The 19626-nt window shown below is 33.6% G+C and overlaps 1 protein-coding gene across 8 annotated transcripts in view; it reads right to left on the bottom strand.

The window, feature by feature from the left end:
* The window catches only part of LOC122002639 (protein NLP2-like), a 39564-nt gene that overhangs the window by 12235 nt on the left and 7703 nt on the right, over positions 1 to 19626 (bottom strand). Inside the window, exons 1-5 of one of the 8 annotated variants that reach the window (XM_042557879.1) lie at positions 14247 to 14499; positions 14020 to 14178; positions 13019 to 13943; positions 12624 to 12665; positions 11799 to 12542 (exon numbers count right to left, since the gene is read on the bottom strand). The exons of 4 other annotated variants lie outside the window; for them this stretch is intronic. In XM_042557879.1, coding sequence (XP_042413813.1) covers positions 11799 to 12542; positions 12624 to 12665; positions 13019 to 13876 — 1644 coding nt within the window. In that variant the 5' untranslated portion in view covers positions 13877 to 13943; positions 14020 to 14178; positions 14247 to 14499. Of the gene's footprint in view, positions 1 to 11798; positions 12543 to 12623; positions 12666 to 13018; positions 13944 to 14019; positions 14179 to 14246; positions 14500 to 19626 lie in introns of those variants that run through there. 3 more of the 8 variants (XM_042557884.1, XM_042557883.1, XM_042557881.1) reach the window with 3 other exon arrangements.

Here is a 19626-nt window from a genome sequence, read left to right as displayed (position 1 = left end):
ATTTAAGTAGGTTAAATGAGTATAGATATTTAAATTTTTATCGTAAAATTCAAACTTCAGAGTAGAACAAACTTTAAATGAGATGCAAAATGGAAAAGCAATGAGACCAGATGATATCCCAATAGAGGTATGGAAGTGCCTAGGAAAATAAGGTATTGAATGATTTGCAAAATTATTTAATATGATATTGAAAACAAAAAAAATATCTAAGTACTCTAGTTCCCTTATATAAGAACAAAGGAAATATACAAAATTGTACAAACTATAAGAGTACTAAATTAATAAGTCATACAATAAAACTTTGGGAAAGAGTAATAGAAAAAATATTAGAGAAGGAGACTACAACGACCGAAAATTAATTTGGATTCATGCCTGGAAGGTTGACAATAGAAACTATATATCTTCTCAGACAATTAATTGAAAAGTATTGGGAGCAAAAATAAGATTTACACATCATATTTAGAAAAAGCTTATTATAGAGTTCTAAGAAAAATTATATGAAGAATTCTAGAAAAGAAATGTGTTAACGTAGCATATATTGAACTAATTAAGGATATGCACCAGGATGTAACAACCAGATTGAATACTTCAGGTGGATTAACTAAACATTTCCAATAAAGATAAGATTACATCAAACATCAGTTCTAAGTTCCTATCTTTTTATACTAATCAAGGATGAACTCACAAGACACATTCAAGATAGTACCGTGGTATATGTTATTTGCAGATGATATTATTTTAGTAGATGAGACACGTAAAAGAGTTAATGCTAAACTAGAATTTTAGTGGGAAACATTTCCAATAAAGATAAGATTACATCAAAGATCAGCTCTAACTTCCTATCTTTTATACTAATCAAGGATGAACTCACTAGACACATTCAAGATAGTACCGTAGTACATGTTGTTTGCAGATGATATTATTTTGGTAGATAAGACACATGAAGGAGTTAATGCTAAACTATAATTTTGGTGGGAAACACTAGAAGTGAAAGGTTTTAGGCTTCGTAGAGTAAAGACATAATATATGGAATTTAAATTTAACAATATTAGATGTAATGAGACAATTGCTAAGATAAAAGATGACGAATTGTCGAGAACTGAGAGCTAAGTATTTAGGATTATTTTTTAAAACAATGGACGAATTGAGAGAGATGTTTTACGTAGAATATAAGAAAGATGGTTGTATGAAGGTTAGTGTCGAGTATGTTATGTGATCGTAAAATACCTCTAAAACTTAAAAGGGAAATTCTACAAAACGACGATTAGACCTACTATGTTATATGGAACTAAATGTTGGACTACTCAAGCACATGAGCAAAAGATGAAAGTTGTAGAGATGAGGATGTTAAGGTGAATGTGTGGATATACGAGGATGGACAAAATAATAAATGAGAGTATTAGAGAGAAAGAGTTACATTTATTGAGGGAAAACTTCGACAAACATATTTAAGATGGTACAAACATGTACTTAGACGGGCTAATAAATACCCTAGTAAGCGATGTGAAACTATGATAAATACGCACATCAAACGAGGAAGAGGAAGACCAAAAATAACTTGATTAGCAACAATAAAACAAGATAAAATTTATTTAAATATAGATGATGATATAGTAGGAGATAGAGCGCAATGACATAGAATGAACCATATAGCTGATCCTACCTAGTAAGATAATGCAAAGTTTAAAATTTTGACCCGTGCTGAGGTTTCGGTCCCAGACCGGAACGAATACGGTTTCGATATCATATCGTGCTTTACCGATATCTTTAGATATTTTTTTATTTATATATAGTAATTATTAGATAAATATATTTATTATGTATAATTTAAAAATAAGTTATATATTAATTTTATATAAGTTTTCATTATTAAACAACTTAATATTGTTATAAAAAATAATCAAATATAGTTTTCATAAAAAAAACAATTGATCTATGTATAACTTGAATTAAAATTGATAAACCATAATATCATAATATGTTACCTTACTAAAAGGAGTGTCATGCATCAAATGGAAGAAATGGTTCGGGTAATATTTTACTTAAATAACCTTTATAGTTCTCCAATATCCCTATTAAATAATCATAATTATATAAATTAATATAAAATACTATTTTATATATAAATTTATTTACTTAATCAATAATTTAAATAATATATATTTAAAATAGTAAAAAAATAAAATATCAATTAAACATTAAAACAGTAAATAAAATAAAATAAAATAATTAAAATATATATATAAGAATATAAATTTGATTTATTAGAATTTTTATAAAAAATTTTAAAATTTTTTAGAATTTTTAAAATAGTAAAAACAATTCGGAATATTATTTAATAAAATTTATTAATTTTTTAAAATTTTAAATATTTTTTATATTTTATTGAGATCATTTAATTAGGGTTTACGATAGCCTCTTTAAAATATCACAAACAAGTAGGAATTGCTTGATTTATTTAAAATATTAATTTTGCACGGTAAGGCCCGCGACGCCACACCTCTGACGGCGCCGGAGGGGTCCGATGACACCGAAAGCGTTCGGCGATGCTTCTGATGGTGCTGGAAGCGACCTGCGACGCTTTCGGCGTCGCCAGAAACGTCGCATCACGACGCCTCCGGCGCCCACGAACCTTTAGGCAACCTACGATGCTTCCCGCGGCACTAGAAGCGTCTAGTGACTCTGTCGACGACGCGCATGATTCCTCCTAGCGCGCGTGATTCCTCCTAGTGCGTGACGCACAACACGACAAAATCGCCGCTAGTTTGGTACCGATTTCAATGTGCGTGCGGAACAGTAAGTTTGGCCCGTTCCGCCCGGCATGGAACGAAATTTTTACCAATGGTTGTTGTATCGACTTTTATAGATGGATTTTTCTTTTACTCCACCTTCATTTCCATTTTTTTTTTACCAACCTTTGTAACAGGATTATTTCCTTTTACTTTGCTTTCATTGCCGATTTTTTTGTTACCATCCTTTATAGATGGATTTTTCCCTTTTACTAAGCCTTCATTGTTCCTTTTTTCCTTTTACTAGCCTTTATAATTGGATTTTTCCCTTTTACTCTGCCTTCATTGTTGATTTCTTCTTTTACTAGCCTTTATAGGTGGATTTTTCTCTTTTGCTTGGCTTTCATTGTCAATTTTTTGTTTTACTAGCCTTCATGGCAAGAATTTTCCCTTTTTCTCAACCTTCTCTGTTATTTATTATTTTTACTAGGCTTCATAGTTTGCACTCTTTTTACCAGCTTTCGTACTTGGATTTTTCGTTATTGCTCAACATTCATTGTTATTTTTTCCTATTTTCTTTTATCCGCCTTCGTAGTAACTTTTTCACTATTAATCAACCTTTATTGCTAATTTCTCCCTGCTACTAGACTACTACAATTCTTTTACCAGCTTCCATAGCTAAAATTCTTTCACTAGCCCTCATAGTTGTATTTTTTCATGTTACTCGGTCTTATTGTTGATTTTCCTTGTCTATTCGATTTTTTATGCAAATTTTTAACTCATAAAATGTCACCTACAACATTGTCGAGAGGTTAAGATCTCTTATTGGTAACCTTGGCATGTTTCATTGCCATACTTAGCCATTCATATAATAAATCATTTACCTTCCAAAATCTTAAGGCTTTAAGAATCCAATGAAAACACTCACAATAGTCTATCTAAACATAGGCAAACATAGGCACTACCAAATAAACTTGTCATTGGGATATTTGAGTTATTCCTCAACTCAAAAAGGGTACGAAGTATTATCATCCTCCAACAAAGAAATTTTGTGTCAATAGTTATTTCTTTCAATAAACAAGAACTTCACAACATCTAGGGTTGTAAATGAATCAAATATTCGTAAACAAGCTTGGTGTTCAACTTGATAAGAGTTTGTTTATGTTCGTTTAATACACACAAGATCGATTAAATGAACAAGCTTGAACAATTCGTTAAACAAAACAAACAAGCTTAACACATGTATTCAACTCGTTAATGTTCGTGAACATGTTCGTGCACAATGTTTATCAACAAAACTCTTATCAACATGCAAATAACGAAAATAAAGTTTCAAAATGAATAAATAAGTTTGTATTATCAAGCTCAATAATCAATCAAACAAACTTAAAATGTAAAAGTTTCAAACAATTAAACAAGCTTGAATTAAGAGCTCGATAACATCTAAACGAATCAAGCTGTCAAGCTTGAACCAAGTTCAAGCTCATAAAAATGGACCAAGCCAAGCTTGAACAATCATTTCAACAGTTTGGTTCATTTTGGGCTCAGCTCGACTTGGCTCGGTTACCTTATCAAACAAGTTTGAACACCACAAAGCTTAGCTCAACTTGGCTTGTTTACAGCCCTAACCACATCTTATCTTTGTGTATAGAATTCCAAGATAAAGATTGGTATTTAATGCTTCACCTTTCATTACTTTCAATATCCAAGCCAGCATCTAAGACCATGTCAAAACTTATATCTGAACCTATGCATGAAATTCCCAACTCTATCTTCGAAAATGTAAATCTTGACAAAGCACACTTGAGGAAGAAGATGGTTGTCCCTGAACTAATGCAAGTCATAAGAATCCAATCTAGATCCTTGATGTCAAGAATGCATTTTGGCACAGAAAACTAGAAAAAAAATGGAGGTCCCATCAGAATATGAACATAATTTAAAAGCTCATACTACATGAAAGTCTTAAATGAACTTAAACAATCACCAATGGCATGATTTGCAAGAAATATGATTATTATGTGGTGTGGACAAAGTCAAAGGGACTATAAGTTGTTTATTATACACTCTTCTTCAGAGGGAGTCACAACGCTCTTAGTATATGTTGATGATATAACAGTGGCAAGAATGATGTAACTTATCATAAGCAAGATATTTTTACTTCTAAACACAAATATATTACAAACCTCCTTAAAGAAACGGATAACATAGCATGCAAACCAGCAAGCACTTAAATAAACCCAAATTTCAGACTTGAGATAATAGAGAAACATATATTATAGTAGATAGAGAAATGCATCAATGGCTGGTAGGAAGACTTATCTAAACATAGTATACGCATTAGTGTGATTAGTCAATTTGTACATAAGCTAAAATCTAAAGGAAGCTAATTTGCAAGTAGCTCACCAAGTAATATAGTGTTTTACAGGAACATCATAAGGTTGATTTATTCAAAAGACATGGATGAGCAAGAAACATCATGTGGTAGCGCGGTCTAATGCAAAGACATAATCCCAAATCAATGGCTCAAGATATGTGTGAACTAAAATGGTTAAAAGATTATTTTAAAAATCTTGAAGAAGAACATGTGGGAGGACCAGGCCCAATGAGACTTTATTGTGATAATATGTTTGCGATTAGCATAGCTCATATCCAATACAACATAATCAAGCAAAACACATTGAACACTTCATTAAGGAAACTAGAGAGTTGATAAATTTGTACCCCTTATGTAGACACGGACAACTTGCAGATATAGTTTAATAAGGGTTAAGTAGCTCGATGTTTTAAAGTATTGTATCTAAGCTAGGAATGATAAATATTTATTCACTAGGTTGAGAGGGAGTGTGGGAAATCATAATTTCGTAACTATATAGAGGCTGAAAATATTCTATAAATTATCGGATATGGTAGTAGAATAACAAGTTTTAATAAAAGTAAATTATTAGGATTTTTATTAGAAAAGTCTTATCATTTTATCTCATATATTAGACAAAATTTCAGTTAATATAATTTCCAACTTTCAATAGTTTGGTCAACTAAAATTTGACCAAGAGATGAATGTTGGGTCTCTACTAGTCATATTATGAATTGGTCGATCTAAGTAAGTTTTTGGTTGACCAAAGCGCATAGGAATGACCATTGGGGCTTTTTGTTTATAGGTACTTTTAGTCATCCTTTGGCATTAATGCTTGCAAGAAAAGTTCTTTAGCTATCCTATATTTTAGTCAAGTGCCTAAAGGAGCATCAAAGGGCTGTAGAAGCAAAAGGCAAGGTTTCATCCTTGGATTGAAGATCGCTTTGATAACACTTGATGGTTCATGAGGAAATGGTTAGGAGTGGATAGAAAGTTCACAAAAAATTTTGCAAATACAAAAACACAAACAAATATGTTAGATATTTATGTTCATATGTGATATCTATTCAGTATGTTGAATAATATAGCTTTAAAATAAAATTAAGTTACTTGCATTGTAAAGTAATAACAATTAGCAATGAGAATAAACTCAAACAATTAGCAGTGAGAATCATGGTTTAAAATACTGTTCTGTGTCGAGCAAAACAGGCGAAACTTACTATTCCGCTCGTAGGTCGAAACCAGCAACGACATTCCAGAGGTTTTGAGGCCGCCTTAGAGGCTTGTGCGAGCCTCGCGACTACGGAGACGGCGGCAGCGGACTCGTTGTAAGAGCCTCGCGACCGAGGCGGGCTCATCGCATGAGCCCTACAGCCGCAGCAGACTCGTCGCACAAGCTGCACGGCCTCGGCAGACTCATGGCATGAGCCCCGCGACCGCGACAGACTTGTCGCACGAGCCCAGCGACCGCGATGGATTCGTCGCGAGCCCCGCGACCATGCTGGACTCGTCGCATGAGCCCCATGGTTGCCGCAGACTCTTCTCGCGAGTACAACAGTTCAAGCAAGAAAATTAAATAAAGATAGTTTAATAATTTCAATCAACTCCTAACTATAGTATGAATATTTTAAATAAGTTTAACTAAACCCTAATAAAATTATTCTATTAATTATATACATATTTTAAAAAATATTTTATTTTTTTTATTTCAAATATTTGGATTAGTTTTTATTCATAATTAATATATTTTATATTTTAAAAATATCGAAACCATATTGGCAGATCACGATACGAAACCATATCATTCCGGTCATGCACTGAAATCTCGGCACATATCAAGATTTTAAACCTTGGTGAGAATGGATAATTAACAGCAAACATAAATAATAGAGATAAAGAAAACATAGTGGTTTTATGTGATTTAGATATCTCTCCTATGTCATATTGATCTAACACTTTCCTAAATAAAAATCTTACTATGTAAAATAGGTCGGGCAATTATGCTGGAGAAAATAAGAAAATCTAGATCCTAGATTGTTTTTAAGTTCCTTAACAAATTATAAAATTCCTTAACATTCTTCTTAGAGGATAACCTCCTAGACAATTTTCATAATCTTAAAATGAACTTTACTTAGAAACCTATGATGTACAATTTCTCTTTATAATGATAGAAAATTTGAGTGCAGAAGATTAAAAAAAACTAAAAATTTTAAACTCACCCTAAAAAATAAAAATGAAGCATTAGATGAGGAGAGAAATTACTTAAAAGCCACTTAGTGTGGTAAAAAGTAAGAAATGAAGCAGAGTTTTTGCCCATATAAAAATGAATATAAGTTATAGAATTCAAGAGGGTATAAAATGTTATGCAACACTCCTCTAGAGATCATTTTATAAATGATTCCTAGTAGATAGAATTGCATGTTCAATCTTATCCCCAAACTTTGGTATAAAAATTTAAAGGTTGGTTGACCAACAATCAATATTAACCCTTGGTAATGAATAAGCATCTACCAATGGTCATTTTCAATTGTTATATGCAAACAAGTATGGTTTGATAGCCAGCTAGTTGAGGTATTACACTAAGTGGTCCATAGCTAATTGTTATGAGGAGGTGTAGAATAGCATTATAACCATTACAAAGGTTTACTCCAATGTCACATTAAAGGAGTAATTTAGTGGATCAGGGAGTGACACATTGAGTACAATGAAGGTTGTGGAATAGGAGTAAATTCTCTAAGCCACGTTACATACTTTGGTATTGTGGACTTTGCATGTCTTTCCATTGCATTATTTATGACATGTGCACTTGTTATCTAACATTGAATTTGAATTGTGTTATTTTTAAGCAAGGTTTTAAGTACCGACCCGTGTCGGTCGACCCCGACGCAAGCCGACTGACACCAATCCCATTATTGTGACAACCTAGCATTTTTAAAAAATATATATTTTTTTTATTTTAAATTTCAGATTGAAATTTTTATTTTTTAATCAGGTAATTCCCTTACCCTATTATTTTTTTCCTTCTTTATTTTTTCTTATCTTTCATCCATTAACTTTTCTCCTTTTAATTTTTCCCCTTTATTTGTTTAGGAAGGTAAATAAAGAGAAAAAAAAAATACTCTTTAAGGACGGTTAATTTTTTTTCTCGCTTTCATCTCTTCACAAGGTCAGTAGAGAAAAAAAAATCTCTTTAAAGATGATAATTTTTTTCCTTCTTCATATGTCCACGAAGTAAACATAGAGAAAAAACTTTTAAGGATACAGGAGATGGATTATTAAAAAAGATAAAAAAATTATAATATAATTTCTAACTTTATAAAATATACTACTACTAATGTACTAAATTATTCTATACATAAATTTGATTTAATTTTAAACTAATCAAAATAAATTCAAATTAAATCTAGTTACAACCTACTTGATCCTGCCATATCTGCTTAGTGGACTGTAACTAACCCTAAATCGACTTTTACTCAATAAGTATCAAACATTTCACAAGATAATATCAAAACTTCAACTCAACATTCAACATCTCGAATATAACAATATTAAAACATCAATAACAATCAAATATTAATAAAAATATCTTTTAACTAATATTTTTATATTTTAAAAAGTATGAAATTGTATCGGCACAATACGATATGGTACCAAAACCATATAGTTTCGGTCATAAACCGAAACTCCACTAGCACGAATTTTAAACCATGTTTGTAAGAATCAAAAAGATAGGCATACCATATATTCACCCTCCAATTACACTACATCAATCCAACAAGATCCACCCTCTTAACTTGATACAAAGTTAGGTTTTCTCATAAAGTTTAGAGTTTATTTCAATCCACTTTAGGGGAGCTTAGGGATTCTCATGCGATGAAGTAGCCTTCCTCTTAATCTCTCTCCTAAATATGTTAAAGGATTTGACCATCCTCTAACTACCTCTCCTAGAAAGATGTTGAAAAAATTGACCATCCTCCACTATGCACAAGAGGAGATGCATGTTATCAAGGGTTATGGTCGTCACCTCAAAGTATCAAAGGATCCACAATGTTGTATTTGTAGATCATCTAAAGGAGTTGTAGCTCACAGCACGTGTGTCCCCACTATAACAATGTGGCACAGATTGCCATGCAGAGCCTTCTTCATCCTCAAGGCGCAATCATCCATATCAAGAATTTGGGGTCTAATCTCATAGTGTGGGAAGCTTTGTTCGCCTTTGACCTCAATTGCTTCCTTCTAGGCAACAAAAGGTGCAAGATACAGCCAACTAGGAAGATTTTGAGTTTCTCATCAAGTGAGGCAACTAGTGTTTGCAAGAAGCTTGCAAGGATGGTGTTCGTGCAATAATTGACAATGCAAGCCTCCAAATTGGTGTATGCTTGAAGAAGAAGAGCTCGACATGGAGTCTAACAAGAGTTGGCATTCCCAAGGTCATATGGTCCAATTATTTCATGTGTGTTTGCTGCCCTAACGACTAAACCTATGTTTTAGCACAAATCATAACTATGACAATAGCATAACAAAAAACAAGAAGTATAAGGAAAAATAAAGCAATATAAAAGAGGGACCCACTGACATGAAACAAAAGAACAATTTAAAAAGATTTCAAGCCTTTATGTTGATCATTTTCATCTCAAGTCCTCTTCGTTCCTCAACTTCCTGTCAAGTTGAAGTATTAATAGGAGCCAAATTTCATAGTTAATTTTATAGTCTTCTATTTGTCTTGTGTGCATGATTTAAAATAGGCTTTTTTTACCTTTTATAATATCCCTAGTCTTTCAGAATTCATGTTCTTCATGTGAGAGGCAAAGCAATTGAAAGATTACTCTTCTTTCTAAAATTCTCCCTTTAAGGGACACTATTGGAACCATAATCTCACTTAAGTTTGCAAATCTTTTTTAGCATTCTCTCACTATAATTGATGCAAACACTTACTCCATGATCTCTCTAACATTTACTTAATGTCTCTAGGAGTAATGTCAAACTTCACTCAGTTTCTCCTAAAATTAACCTCTTGCATCAAGACAAACATTGAAACTCTAATCTATCTATCATTATTTGCAACCCTTAACGATTTATTTCTCCACATGAATGAATTTGAAATCCTCTAATAACTTCAAATGTGGGGAGTTAAAAAAGATTATACTAAATAAAGTAATGTTCTTTTGAAGATTATATGATTTATATTTCCAACAAAGATTGGTTGTTAATTTTTCTTTAAACATTGGTCTCAAGTGTCATGTTACTAAGGTTTTCAATTGTCATAAATATAAGGGCACCTAGCGCACAAAGCTCCCACCAATGCAGGGTCTTAAGGAAGAATCTATTGTACGTGGCCTTACACTACATTGCAAGAGGTTGTTTCCATGGCAACAACATTACTGTTATGCCAAGGTTCCCCTTCTTTCAATTGTCATAAATGTCTTTTTTATTTTTATTTTTTTAAGTAATAATAATTTTCTATGCTATGTAATATGTTGAATATAAAAGTATGCATACTCTATCTTTAGGAGACTTAAGGATGGCAATGGATTTTTTTTTATATATCTTTGACTACTTGACCCACTTAAACGAGATTTGGTACTGCTAATGGGTCCAAGTGAAGTAGTAGATGCTTATGACAGGTATTGGATGGATTTAAGTTTAATGACTTGTGTCCAGGTACCCAAGCAAATTAATTAATTTTATAATAAATCAACACATTCCTAAATTTTTTATTTGATTTTTTTGTTATTTAATTACATGTAAGCTAGGATTGAGTTCTAGCTACTATTTGCTCGCACACGCCTAATGTAATAAGATTGGGATATACATCGTAGCATTATAGGATGGATACAAGTAGAGGGAACATGTACACATGACAGTTATATGATGGTTATAACATAGAAGTGTTAAGAGGTCTTAGATGGATATTGGTATAGGTATAGATAGGTGCAAATTTTGCAAGCAACTTACCTATGCCAACCTTTAAGAGATATTAGAGTTATAATTATATGTGTTCTGTGTTTAGTCCCACGTGAGATATTTAGTTAGAGTATTATATACAGTGTAATAGTTCTCTCTTATGAAAATAAGAAAATATCTTCTGCTCAACCGCATATACTGAATGCATCGAGAGTTTTGATGTCATTCAATATTGAAATATATATTCCATGCTTTTTGGCATTACATGTTGCATGTTGTGACCAGGAAATCTAGCATGGTGGGAACAATTCATAAGTGTACCATAAAACGAACTTTATTTTCTCTCTTCTAAATTAGGACAGTGTACTCATTTGTAGAAAATTAAGTCCATAAGTTCTATAGAGGGTTCTGCAACAACAACGATGAGTTCCAAAAGGATTTTTTTGAAGTAATTTTTAATTGTGTTAAACTGATGTTATCATGACCTTCCTTGGCCCCTCACTTTTATGTGGTGCCTGTGCTAGTCAAAATATTAGATGTCAAATCAAGGTTATTAGTAGCAACAGTTTGATAGTTGTTACTACATAGTCCTTATTCTGTAGTATATACTTTAGGTTTCCACATATCTACAACAGGTCAGTCATGTTAGTAATCATGAGGTCAGAAGGCCTATCAAGTTCAAGAGGTTGGCTCATGAAGGCCTCCAGTATTTGACATGATGAATCAAGGCAAGTAGCTGATGCGTCTGCAACTTGAAATATAACAGAAATATAATTAAAGCATGACACTGAAAAATAAGATTGACGAGGCACCTCTTCATGATAAGCATTATCATGCTGTTCATCAGATGATATTTCCTTAGTTAATGAAACAACTTTTCCACTGGTTGATTTTGGAACTATGTCCACTGGTCGAGAGCACTTCATCGTGAAATCAGTTGATAAGCAACATACTGGTTCTCCTATAATTCCAGCAATATCTGATTCTTCTTTTTCAGCATCAGAAACAGTCCTTAAGCTTCTACAAAGTATCTTCATGTTACTTGAGAGGTTATTTAAAAGGAGTTGTTGCTCTTTGGAACCCATACAATCTATTGGTAGAAAGAACTCTAGTATGTAATCATTGTCTCCAGTGTATGTGCTCCTCAGTCTGATTGCAACTGCAGCATGAAGGTTGAACTTACGAGCATGGTGTACAAGTGGATATTCATGAATGTTATACTCCTTTACATCAGGGGAGAAGAATGGATGATTTGATTGAAGAGCCTTCCCAGCAATGCCTTGTCCATTCTCAAGGCTATGTTCAGCACATGCATTAAGAAAACCTTGCATTTTTGTATTGTTAACATAGCAAGATGATTCATGGATGCAAAGAATGGGCCTTTTTGGAGTTGAATTTGTCTCCCCAAGCTTATATTTCCTGAAGTCGCATAAATGGCCACCATCAGGTCCTATAGGAACCCATGTAAGTGCTAGAGGTAACATGTATGCATGACATATATATCTCAATACATCAAGTATCTCTGAAAATGCAGATATCTGGCTCTTTGTGAGGATCTGCCAAATAGAAGAAATAATTCTTCATTTAGAAGCTTCATTCCATCTTAAAGAAAATCAATCACAAATTAACACAACTACCTGCTGGGGAGCCTGCATTTTTGTGGATCTCAAGTTCACTGCCTGCGGAAGCAACAAAAAAGCCACCTTGAGATACTAAAAGCCAACTAAGCTGCCAAGAGGTTCTTCAAAACCAACTAAATTAAGACAGGTATATTTCTCAAACATGAGATGTGGATTGAAACTATAGTAGAATACTAAAAGACGGCAAAACAAGCAGGTTTAAGTAAGTCTACTTTCAGCAAGGAGCTGAAGCAATACGTATACATTTCTGTTATGTACCATAAGCCAGTGGCAATCCAAGAGAGAAAAACCAATTAAGTGAATGTCCTTTACACTATTCCACCACCATATATTTGCAAAATATATAACATATATGTTCATGCGAAGATATTTGATGTCATAGAAGCACTGACCTGCAGAGCTTTGGAAACTGTTTCTATCTCTGTATCGAAGTTGGATTTTTCACTAGTTGTAACAAGCTCAAGCACTGCACGACATGAACCTAGATCAGTGTCAAAAACTGGAACAGCAAGAGAACCACATACCTTGTGATTGACTGCATAGTCCACCCTCAAGTACTCAAAGTTTTTATAATAGATGACATTCGAGGTCCACTCTGGCCTTCCAGATATATATACACGACCAGGAAGCCCAGTGAACAAACCAGGGGCTTCCTTAGGTGAGAAGGTAAAATGCCTTGAAACTTCCCGGTAGCCAGCAAGACTGTGGTCTAGGAGGCAGGGCTGCTCGGAAGTACTCAGCACATATTGATCACCCTGTTTAATGGGCATCCAGACCTGGGCAAGAATTCCACCATGCATTGATTGCCTAACCAAGGATAGAGCCTTAAGCATTCTTTCTCCAAGAGACATCCCTTGGAGAGACGGAGGAACAGTAAGCACCACTTCGTTGGTCATGGAATCAACGGCAGAATAACTAGCACTCCTACTACTACTACTAACTTCCTTTCTGAGACAATCTGATGAAGATCCCTGTCTCGAATTCAAAGATATTTTATCCCTGCAGTGATAATAAGCATCACCAGAGTTGCTATTAACTCCCAGAACGGATTGAGTAGAAACCCTTGGCGATGACAATGAAGCCCACAAACCAGGTTCTTGATTAGCAGCTGGAAAGCTTAAAGTCGATATGAATTGATCCACAATAGTGGGACTATAACCATCAAAATTCATGAGGCCGGAGAATCCAAATGGATCATCAAGAATTGGGCTCCCATCCTCTTCATAATCAGTAGGCGGTAAGTCATCCATAACAGTTTACTTGGAGATTCTACGAAGTCAATTATCCTTCTCAATTCCTGCACGACAATGCCATAATCTGTTCCCACAAACGGAGCTTTAATCATGCATACGCAATCCAAAGAGGGGAAGAATACAAAAGGCATTAGATTTACATTCGAGAAACCACTACCCAGAGTGGGCAAATCCGAGGTGCTGAAACGCCGCAATCACATCCTCCTCCGCACGACCGATCCAAGATTCATCAAAGCTCCCTCGATCAACTTGACGGAGCGTTTTCGAACGAAAAAAAAAAAAAAAAATCAAAACTCCCGCTGCAAAATAGGATCATCGATTCAGCAAAAGGACTACTCTGATCGCTAAAAGGAGATCGAGAACGAACCGCATACGCTAATCGAAGAAAAGAAGAAAAGTCGGTGACAAGGGTAGACACCGCCGCACGTCGACCGCCTCAATCAGCAGCACTCTAAGACGCGCACTCGCACTTTGATTCCCCTTAACCTACTGAAGTGGTCGACGCTTTCCGAGGGTAATTTAAGCCGTCGGGGAGAGAGAGAGAGAAGGCGGCGGAGCCAAGGAATTGCGGCGGTTGTTAAAATGAAGTCCACTCAGGCAACCTTCAATTGCCATCTGGCCCATTCCAGTGACACCAATTCTCTACCCGCGTGAACTCATCCACCGAGCCGCCACCTGGGGAAACCAATGTAAAATGATAATTTTAACTAAAATAATTTAATAATTTTTAAAAAATTATTAAAATTGATATTATTCTACTTTTATATTTTAAATTTGCATATATTTTTTATTTTAAATATTTTAAACTCATCAAGCATTTTTAAAACAAATTCAAATTGATATGAAACGGATTACCTTGGGACCCTGATAATTTTTGATTTTTTGTTAATGCAATTATATCTTAAATATGTGGTCTGTATGTGATTTTGATACGTGGACAAAGTTTAAATTACAAAAGAACTTACGATAAATGAAAAAAAATACTAGTCGTTTAGATAAGTCTATGTGAATATTTTTAATTCATCCACATAGTCGATAGAAAATTTATATGAAATCAAACTAATTACCTTCCATATTAATTGATTCGAGTAAATAAATATCACAATTATTTTAAAAAAAATTACAAAAGCACGGGACATGGGTTACAGATGCAACAATAAAAGTTTTATAAGTTAATAAGATTGGATATAGAAAGTGAATTAAATTGTTGGGTTATAGTTGTAAATATAGTTTTACATTGAAAATATATCGAAAAGATTATAAATTTATAAAAAAAAATATCTTCATTGGTATAAGATCTTTTGGATAAAGTTAAAAATAAAACCATAAGGATTTAGAGACCCAAAATGGACAATATCATACTATTGTGGAGAAATCTGAATTCTTTTAGTCCTAATAATTTGGTATCAGAGTCTGAACTGCCAGAAGGATTAACCGTCAATTGTGCACAAGAGTCATGATCCAATTGAGCCATGTGGGTGAAATATTGACCTCTAACGAAGAAAGTGGGGGCTCCCATGTCTGGATCAAGATGACCAAACATCAGGTAAAGAAGTCCTAATTACGGATAGACAAGAAAGTCCTAGTAGGTCGTCGATTGGATCGAGGGATAGAAAAGTCCTGGTGGATTAAGAATCAGATGACATCAAGTTGATAGGCTTGAGGAGGAGGTCATTCGTTTGAGGGGGGATTGTTGGGTTGCAATTATTGCAAACAAAGTCCTAGATTGAAAACATATGGAAAATATCATAAACTTATAAGGGAAAGATATTTCCATTGGTTTAAGGCATTTTGGGTAGAGTTCAAAAATAAAACCATGAAAACTTATGCCCAAAGTAGATAATATCATATCATTATAAAGAAATCTAATTCTTTTGGTCTTAACAGAAGTCTTAGTAGATAATATTAGTCAAAATAAAATCTCAACATGTTAAGGAAATCGGATACTAGGGATGAAGTTCTCATGACATGAAGTTCGTAAACATAAAGTCTAAGAGGCATTGAGCCTCTGTTAGGACATGTAGAGAGTCAGGAGGTAAATAGCTTCGATCATTTTTTTTAACTTGATGTTATAGCAGAAAACTTAAAGTAAGACTGACACATCGATTTACTTGGTCTCTACCTTCTTGAAGTGACTAATCCAAGGGTTTGACTCACGATTTCATCTACTATGAAATCCCTCTTTCTCGGAAACTTTCCAGAGGTGGAGAAACTTTATACAATTTTGAGCAAAAAAATACAACAAGAAATGAAAATAAATACAATGAATACACAACTTTACATGAATTTTATTTTGAGCGCTTTATTGTTGCCTGGAATTACCTCTTATTTTGTTAGAAATGCAACAACACCTCTTCCTCAACTTTCCAAGAACTGGCATGAATAATTGTTCTTCAAATCTCGCAAAACCCCTTTCTATGGTTATTTCGACATCTCTTAATCAATTAGGCTTACCCTAATAGATTATCATGTCAAACGACCTTTCAAAAATTTATAGAACGACTCTTTTTTGAATGCCTAATTGATTAATGAGTTATATCAATCGATTAGGAAGCCTCTAATCGATTGCCCCAATTGATTACAAGGCTTATTGTGTTGTTGCAAAAAGGTACTCAATCGATTGACTTGGCCTTAATTGATTGCCCAATTAATTACCTTAATCGATCGAGTCATGCTGAATCGATTAGCCTAATCGATTTAGCATATTTCTGTGCTTCACAAAAATAGCCACCAATCGATTAGGCAATTAACCTAATTCATTATAACAGTTCCCAATTGATTAGGCAATCTACCTAATCTATTATGAAATCTACCTAATCAATTCAACACCTTCTATTCGAATCACATCTCCTGCCAATCAATCGCCCTGATCAATTAGCACCGCTCAATCGATTCGAATACTCAATCGATTCCAATCCTTGGCAATCAATTACTAACCCTACTAATTTCAACCTTTCAGAGGCTGAAATCACATCTTGCTTGGTATCTGGTTGACCTCAACCTACTAGGACTTCCATTGTCCAACATCTAGTCAACCATGACCCATTGGGAATTCTTATTACCAAGCATCCGGTCACCCTTGACTTGCTAGAGCTTTTTCACTAAGTATCCGGTCAACCTTAATCCACTTGGACTTTTCATCTAGTGCCAACTCCCGTTGAACTTCTAATAACCAAGTATCAGATCAATCATTGACTCACTTGGACTTTTTCTTACCTAGCACTGTTAGAACTTCCATTGCCTAGTTCCCAACTAGACCCTCACTGCTTAGCCCCGCTAGGACTTTCATTGCCTAGTTCCCAACTAGGTCTTCACTACCAATCCTCGTTAAGACTTTAATTATCTAGTTCTCAACTTGATCTTTACTATCTAGCCCCGCTAGTACTTCCATTGTCTAACCTTCAGTTATGACTTTTTATTGTCTAACCTTTAATTAAGACTTTCTGTTGCTTAACCTCAAGTTAAGACTTTCTCAGTCAAGTATCCGGTCCTCCCTTGACTTAATTAACTTCTCTCTCACATATTATCAAACATGAAAACTCAAGCTTGAGCCAACTTGAGGTTAGTCAAACTGATCAACCTTGATCTAAGGATAATTGCACCAATAATATCATTCTTTTTTATATTTGATAACATGTTAAGTTAGGTTAACCCATATTAGCCCAACTCCCTTCTTCATCTCATGCCAAAGAATGGATTTCCTAACTTGAAGCCTATAATTTTCTCCCTCTTTGGCATGCATCAAAAATATTCTTCTAAGGATTCATCCTCTTGTCATTCAAACTTCACAATGAAGGTCTTATACCCTTCAATTCTCTATAATGCTCAACCTTGAGAATCTATCAATCATACCTTTAAGGAGAACCTTCTCTCAATGCATGTTCCAACTTCTATTATTGCACCAACAATGATTTGGAGTTCCTAAACCTTTATAAAGTTCTAAAATTTGAAGTCAAGAGGTTAAGAATTAACCCTTGAATATAAACCTTTTCCTTAACTCCAAATTAGTCTCTTTTAACTATTCCTTTCTTATTTTCATAAGAAAAATTACCCTTAAATGCTTATCTAAGCACTTCAGAGGGTTAGAGATAGTTAAATTGAATAAACGTGACTTAATAGACTGAAATTAGATAATTTGAAACAAAAACATCTCTTCTAATCGATTAGTTTTAGCTACCAATCAATTATAGTTCATCCGAATCAATTGGCGTTCACTGCCAATTAATTACAGCATATCTTAATCGATTGACAATAGTGTCTAATCAACTAAGGTTTCTGATTTTCGAAATCAAATTCAGAACAAAATTCAAAAATCTATAAATAATTCTACATATTCAAAAAATTATAAAATTTCACGTAGATATTACTTATGTCGTATACAACAACAACAATAACCAAGCCTTATCCCACTAGGTGGGGTCAACTATATAGATCCTTTTACGCCATTGAGCTCTATCTCCAACTATATCATCATCTATACTTAAATAAATTTTATCTTATTTTATTATTACTAACCAAGTCTTTTTTGGTCTTCCTCTTCCTCGTTTGATATGCATGTTTGTCATAATTTCACATCGCTTAACTGGAGTATTTTTTGGTCATCTAAGTACATGCTCGTACCATTTTAAATGTGTCTCTCGGAGTTTTCTCTTAATAGATGCAACTCTGACTTTTTCTCTAATGCTCTCATTTCTTATTTTGTCTATTCTCGTATGTCCATACATCTACCTTAACATCCTCATCACTGCAACTCTCATCTTTTACTTATATACTCGAGTCATAGCCCAACACAGCTCCATTTAACATAACATGTTTAACTGCGATTTTGTAGAATTTTCCTTTAAGTTTTAGAGGTACTTTATGGTCACATAAAACACCCAATGCACTCCTCTCTTTCAATCATCTTCCTTGTATTCTATGTAAGACATCTCTCTTAATCTCTCTATCATTTTACAAATGATCCTAAATATCTAAGACTCTTAATTATGGATAACTCGTCATCTCTTATCTTAACAATTGTCTCATTGTATCTAATATTGCTAAACTTAAATTCTATATATTCTGTCTTTATTTTACTAAGCCTAAAACTTTTCTCTTCTAGTGTTTCCTGTCAAGATTCTAGTTTAACATTTACTCCATATATTTCATCTACCAAAATAATATCATCTGCAAACAACATGCACCACCGTACTATGTCTTGAATATATGCAATGAGTTCATCCATAATTTGTGTAAAAAGATAGGGACTTAGAGCTAATCCTTAATGTAACCCTATCTTTATTGTAAATGCTTTAGTTACTCTAGTCGTTACATTCTCGTACATATCCTTAATTAGTTCAATATATGTTATGATAATACCTCTATAATTTTCCATATAATTTCTCTTGAAACTCTTTCATAAACTTTTTCTAAGCCAATGAATACCATATGTAGATTTTACTTTCACTCCTCATATTTTTTAATTATTTGTCTAAGAAGATGTATAGCTTCTATTGTCGACCTTCTAGACATGAACTTAAATTAATTTTCGGTCACCGTGGTCTTCTTCCTTAATATTTTTTCTATTACTTTTTTCTAAATTTTTATGGTATGACTCATTAGTTTAATACCTCTATAGTTTATACAATTTGTATGTCTCTCTTATTCTTATATAAGAGAACTAGAGTACTTATTCTCCATTGATCAAACATTTTTTTTATTTTTAATATCATGTTAAATAATTTTATAAGTCATTTAATACCTTGTTT

The sequence above is a fragment of the Zingiber officinale genome, chromosome 7A, assembly GCF_018446385.1.
Source record: "Zingiber officinale cultivar Zhangliang chromosome 7A, Zo_v1.1, whole genome shotgun sequence".
Taxonomy (NCBI): Eukaryota; Viridiplantae; Streptophyta; class Magnoliopsida; order Zingiberales; family Zingiberaceae; genus Zingiber; species Zingiber officinale.
This window is presented reverse-complemented; position numbering and strand designations above follow the sequence as displayed.